This window comes from Cornus florida, unplaced genomic scaffold, assembly GCF_030987335.1.
Source record: "Cornus florida cultivar Cherokee Brave unplaced genomic scaffold, ASM3098733v1 CherokeeBrave_3.0.0_Hap2_Chr01, whole genome shotgun sequence".
Classification (NCBI taxonomy): Eukaryota; Viridiplantae; Streptophyta; class Magnoliopsida; order Cornales; family Cornaceae; genus Cornus; species Cornus florida.
The window spans coordinates 111,516,005-111,523,044 of NW_026775571.1; the positions used below are offsets into that span (position 1 = coordinate 111,516,005).

The window sequence follows — 7,040 nt, forward strand, 5'->3', positions numbered from 1 at the left end:
TTTTGTGAAATTAGCCATTCTTTTTATTTCAAAGAGTTTTGTGAAATTAGCCATTCTTTTTCTTTCTAGTTCTCTTCTTCACAAGGTGTTGGTCATTCAAATCAACCTAGAAGTATAGGGTTTAGGGTTTGGGATTAGTCGGGCTTTCTACCATTTTGTGCCCACCTATTCCTTGGACTCTAAGGATGCAAAAAATTGGGCCAGCTTAATACAGGCCCAAAGTGCAGTGTAAACCTCATGATATTCAATTTACAACAGTAAATGATTGCTGGATTGATGAGTTTTAGAATTCCGAAATAGCTTTCAAAAAGATTTCTAATGCTTATAAATTGTCTAAAATATAATAGTGGCTTCTTCTCTGGTTTAGATCTGAGTAATACTGTCATAAAATTTGACACTCTAATTTTTTTGAGGTCATTCTTAAATTTTACTTAAAATCGTACTACTATAAAAGTTTGAAAATGTTATTTTATTTATATATTAAATTAATAAAATTACAATATAATAATCATTTAACACAATTGGATCAAAGACTGAGTGTTGTATTTTTAAAATTATTAGAGAGGTTTTGACAATCTAGGTAAAGGTAAATATAATTAAGCCTTCAAAATAATACCAAACTTGTATTCTCCCCAGGTCAAAGAGGTAGGATGCTTAATATTAGGGGCAATTTGGTGGCTTAATTTGTTAATCAGAACTCACTTTGTAGAAAAAACAACTAATCATTTGAATTTGGGTTTTCACACATTTCTTGAAAACGATGATATGAATCGTTGATCGAGGTTAGGGCATTTCTTGGTGGTTGGAACCCACGTCATATTTGCTTGAAGGCCAAACCAGGAGCTTTTCTTCCTTAATTAAATCGGATATTCATAAATCAAAAAATTTAAAGCTATAAACCTAACAAATCGGATCAGATCAAATTAAATGATATTCATGCATCATTTAATATTTAAAATTAAGTGTATGTCTCTCATTCTATATATATATATATATATATATATATATATATATATATATATCATGCTGAATGTCCATCACCACTATGGTTACAACCACGATCCCCTCCTGTGGGGAACAGTACCACATTGATTCGGCATGGTAGTAGTTTACTGGTAAGAATATTAATTACAAATTGATGCCTTATTTTATGAAATTAGTAGTTATCACGATCAGCTATATATATAAGCACACATTCATTACCAGTACTGTCAAAGGACAGCATAACAACAACTCATCACATTCAAACACTTTAAAGATGAATATTGAAGTACTTCTCTCCAGGGAGACAATCAAACCATCATCTCCAACACCCCAACACCTCAGAAACCATAGACTTTCTTTATTAGACCAACTTTCAATCCAATTTTATATCCCCGTCATACTCTTCTATTAGGTGCTTTCAGCACTAATTTTGAAAACTTTCATGACCGCAATTCGATTAAAATCCAAACCGGGGAAGACTTGCGTTGCAATGCATACAGTGAACTTGCGGGAGAGGATGGTACCAACAGTGCTGAATCACTTCTTTGGAAATCTTTCAAAAACTACAATGGCACCAACAACGGTAGATGGCGACAAAGATTTTGGTGGCTTGGTGAGTTTGATAGGGAATTCTGTGAGGGAAATCAATGACGAGTATGTGAGAAGGATAATAATGGATGATGGTTTTGAGGATTCATACAATAAGGAACGTGAATCAACTATAGAGGGTGAAATAGAGTTCTTTGAGTTCAGTAGTTGGAGTAGATTTCCATTTTATGAGGCTGATTTTGGGTGGGGAAAGCCTACATGGGTGTGCACTCCAATTGTTCCATACAAAAATGTGTGTTTTGCAGAGCACTAAAGAAGGGGATGGAATTGAGGCATGGGTGAACCTATTGGAAACAGACATGGCTCTCTTCGAACGAGACCTAGACCTACTCTCATTTGTTTCCTCGGTATTCTAGTGATGATTACTGTATAATACTGTATTATCCTTATTTCTTCCTATAATTTCTTTCATTGTTGCATGTATTACCGTATATATTACAATGCTTTGTGATAGGAAAAAATAACCTACCTTGACCAGCCGCCAGACCTCTTCGACATATTTCGTTATCAGAGATAAAGATTTTCATCGGATAAGAATGATGACAATTCTTATCTAGGATAATGAATGACGACGTGGTTCAATAGGGTGAGGATAACCTTGGCAAAATTTGAGAAAGTCAAAGTAGTAAATCATATCCCCGACAAATCTGGCAACAAACAATCTCCTCTAATCTCGCACAAGCAGATCTCCCGCGGAACCAATTTGATTCCAATCGACAGCCATAAATAAGGCATCAAGCCGTTAAAGAAGGTATGTGAAAAAACCCCTAGACATGATATACATAATTATTATGTGATACGATTACAAGTACTAACTTGATCGTCGAAGGGACCTTAGTTGGCACCCCACCAGTGCCATATATTCGAGGTGACGTCCCTTTGTTTTGCAGGTAAACGCCGTCATTCCGAGTCGCGAGAATTTTTGCATCAAAAGCTGGCGCCGTCTGTGGGAACGATTAGTTCTCTGAAGAAATAATAATCCCGATGCGACTTGGCTCGGATGGCAAGACGAAAGTTTCCGATCATGGAAACCATTCCAAAGTCATCAGTTGACAACGGGTTTTCATGTTCTTATATAAGGACGGGACTCTATATCCTGACTACCCGTCCATTATACTGGGGGCAGAACGGTGGGTTGCGTGATGCCATCTAGTGTATGATGACAATAATCAAAATTTGGCACATCGACCCAGGCAGTCCAATATGTTGTTTTCCATCTAGCGATGCTTGTTCCCTCACTACTGAGGTTTGGTCGTCTAAGACCAGACTTTATCTCATATCGAGCAGCAGCTAATTACCAAGGCCCGATCGTTGAAGACTAAGGCCTGGTCCTCTTGCACCTACATAAATGGGTAGGTCTCCACCCATCAAGAAAATCACTACCAACAAGGGGGTCTTTACCTACTAATAAAGCCTCTACTTCTGAGGATGTCTCTAGCAACGGAGTCTTATTACTCCGTCCATTCGTGCAATTAGGGTGGCCTTCTATACCCAAGAATGTATCGAGGCCTTCAGGTCCAAGGATGTCCAATATCCCTCAAGATCCCATGTCCAATGAGGTCTGTATTCCCAAGGAGGTTCCTAAGTCTTTATTGGACCCAACGAGGTACGGGCTACCAAACCGTCATCTGGTACTGCTCACCAAACCGTTATCTATCAGCTGTTGGGTACCACGCCCCTATCCACTAGGCATCAAGCCAGTCGCTGAACATTAATCCTCCACCTACCAGACGACAGTCGTCACCTCTCTTCGCTTGCAGGAATTGCCTATCGACTTCAGATTATGCAGAATTTTGGATTGATAATCCATTACAGGTTAATTTTCAGTAATTATTTCTAACACAATCTAATATTTTTAGACAACTGTAAATTGTTGCAGCACCAGGCACTCCGTCCGCTGTATAAACATTTATAGAATGGGTCATCACCCAAGATCCCACCATCGAGGGCAGAATAGTGGATCATACGATATCAATCGTCGATCTACATATGATGAAAAGGTTTAGAAGATTGACGTACCAACCTTGGTACATTCGAGCTAGTCGGGTTTCTAGTATCTCTCCTTTAGCAACCCCTCGGGGGCACCAATAGTCCAAGACCGGTGCCCGATCCTCCGAAACCATAACCTGGTAAGTCTCTACACACCGGAAAGGGTACAACCCTTGGTTATCATAAATCAAGGCTTGGTTATCCGAAACCAAGGCCTAGCTAACCAAGATTAAGAATTGATTGCCCAAAGTCTACAAAGGCTAGGTCATCCAAGATCAGTGCCCGGTTACCCCAAGTCTAGTCATCAGAGACCAAAACCAGGGCCTAACTGACAAAAGTATGGTCATCAGAGATCAGGACTTAACCTACAAAGGTCAGGTCAAAAAATGATCCTCCCCCTCACATGTTATACCTATGTGGTAATTAATTCCTTTACTAAATGGACAAGCTAAGTGAAGCTCGTCAAACTTAATTCCTTTACTAAATGAACGAGCTAAGTGAAGCTCGTAAAACATAATTCCCTTACTAAAGGGACGAGTTGAGTGAAGCTCGTAAAATTTATTCCCTTGCTAAAGGGACGGGCTGACTGAATCCCGTAATCAATATCCCCGTATTATAAGGGATAGTACATAAATGTCCTGTACTAAAAGGACTCGGGCTGAATGAATCCCGTAATCAATATCCCCGTACTATAAGGGATAGTAAATGAGTGTTAAAATGATCCAGGCTGAATGAATCTTATAATCAATATCCCCATACTATAAGGGATAATAAATAAATGTCCTGTACTACAAGGACCCGAACTGAATGAATCCCGTAATCAATATCCCTTTATTATAAGGGATAGTAAATAAAAATCCCTTACTAAAGGGACGAGCTGAGTAAAGCTCATAAAATTTAATTCCCTTATTAAAGGAATGACGACCTGAGTGAAGTTCGTACAATTTATTCCCTTACCAAGGGAAGAGTACCCAATGGTACCAAAAAGAGTACCTAGAGGCAGAATACACAAGGATACTAAAAATAGTACCTAAGGGAAGATTACCCAAGAGTACAAAAAATAGTATCCAATGGTACCAAAAATAGTACCCAGGGGCAAAGCACCCAAGGGTACCAAAAATAGTACCCAGGGGCAGAGTACCAAAGGGTACTAAAAATAGTACCTAAGGAAAGATTACCCAAGAGTACTAAAAATAGTACCCAAGCGAAGATTACCCAAAGGTACCAAAAATAGTACCCAAGGGAAGAGTACCCAAGGAAAAAAATTACCTAAGGGAACCGTACTAGGGGAATAGTACCCAGGGCAAAAAAAATAAAATAAAATAAAATAAAATAATTATTCCAGTGAACAGTACCCGCGGGTACTGTTCCCTAGGGAATAGTGCCAAAGGCAAAAAAAAAAAAAAAATTTACATTCCCAAAGCTAGACCAGTAGGTTTGGAAATGGGGGGCAACTGATAGGGAAAAATAACCTACCTTGACTAGCCGCCAGACCTCTTCGACATATTTCGTTATCAGAGATAAAGATTTCCATTGGATAAGAATGATGACATTTCTTATCTAGGATAATGAATGACAATGTGGTTCAATAGGGTGAGGATAACCTTGGCACAATTTTAAAAAGTTAAAGGAGTAAATCATATCCCCGACAGATCTGGCAACAAACGATCTCCTCTGATCTTGCACAAGCGGATCTCCTGTGGGACCAATTTGATTCCAATCGACAACCATAAATAGGGCACCAAGTCATTAAAGAAGGTACGTGAAAAAACTCCTAGACATAATATACATAATTATTATGTGATACAATTACAAGTACTAACTTGATCGTCAGAGGGTCCTTAGTTGGCATCCCACCGGTGCCATTCGAGGTAACGTCCTTTTGTTTTGCAGGTAAATATCGTCGTTCCGAGTCGCGAGGATTTTTGCATCAACATTTTGGATGTTAAATGTTAATGATGATGAAAATAAATCTCGATTTTTATTTTCTATTTGGTTCTTACATCCCATGGCTATAGACCAATATGATGCTTATCTGAACAATGTTATTTTCTGTGTATTTAAAATGATGGTTCGCCACGTATTTTCATAAAGTAATGAAAGAGAAAGACGAGACGTCTTGACCTTTTTGTTGGGGAGACTAATTACGTACAACTATATATATCAACCTTTTGTTTCCTTTTAGCTGGGGGAGTAATTACGTACAACTATATATATTGTTTCTTTTTAGTTGGGGAGTTATTACGTACAACTACATATCTACCTTTTGTTTCTTAATAAAATATCACACCTACCATATAATATCGTAACGAGGTTTGTTTGTTCAGATAAAAATATTTTTTAAAAAATAATTTTTTTATTTTTTTAATGTTTGATTATCATAAAATATTTACGCAAAAAAAAAAAACAAAATTAAAATTTAATAAAAATAATTTATTCATTAATTTTTAGATAAGTTATTTTATATGAGCGGTGCTACATGACCCGACTGTATTGCACCCGACATCTACCAACTCATCTACATGGCTGTCCACGTTGCCATCTTCTTTCCGACTTATCCATAGCCACGCCGCTATTTCTCCTCAACCAAAATCGCCGCCATTATCTCCCTTCTTATACTGGTACCACTTCTCAACCATAACCGCCGCCGCCACCATCACTTCTCCTTCACCACAGCGGCCGCCACCATCTCTCTCCACACAGTATCACCCCTTGGGTTCCATAACCACCACATCTTTTATCCCTTTATTTCGTCTGTGTTTTATATACACAGGCCCATACACACATATATCCAACTGAAATAATAAACTGCCTAAATGGAGACGATGAATTCTTTGGATTACTTTGATTACCACTTGCTGGGTTTGGCTTCAGCTTCAGTGAGAACGTGAGCCGGATCATAAAAGCGCTGCTGGTGAATGCAAAGATTTCAAAGGACGCGAAGGAGACAGTGCAAGAGTGCGAGTCGGAGTTCATCAGCTTCATCACCAGCAAGGCCTCTGACGATTTGCTTTTTGCTTTCAACCCATTTGTTTCCTCAATTTGAACATCAATTTCAACAAGACGCTAGCTCAATTTCTTCTCCAATAACCCAATTTCAGACTCTTTCTCTTCCCCTTCTCAATCTCACTCTGCTCCCTCACAACTTCCCTCATTTCTCTCTTTAGTTTCTGCAATCTCCCCTCACTCTCTGCTCTTTCTCTCACAAACCCATTTCTCTCCTCCGCAATCACTTCAATCTGTTGATTGACATGCACAAAAACAAATTCAGAAACCAAGTTCCTCTCCAACTCCGGTCGCGCTATACCGTCTTGCAACTGAGTCAACTCGCCCTGCAAAACCCCTTTTTCCATTTCAGACCGTGTTAGCTGTGACACCCCTCGGATCCGAGACACGGGTTGATCAGACCCAGGCCCAAACCCGAGGGATATCAAACAATTAATATTTTATAATGAACA

At 38.8% G+C, this 7,040-nt stretch overlaps 1 protein-coding gene across 1 annotated transcript; it reads left to right on the forward strand.

Moving 5' to 3' along the window:
• The first annotated feature begins 1,474 nt into the window (after positions 1–1,474).
• LOC132280837 (stemmadenine O-acetyltransferase-like) lies at positions 1,475–6,628 on the forward strand. The gene is made up of 2 exons (XM_059782593.1): positions 1,475–1,776; positions 6,457–6,628. The coding sequence occupies exons 1-2, from the start codon at positions 1,475–1,477 to the stop codon at positions 6,626–6,628; spliced, it is 474 nt and encodes a 157-aa protein (XP_059638576.1).
• The last annotated feature ends 412 nt before the right edge of the window (positions 6,629–7,040 follow it).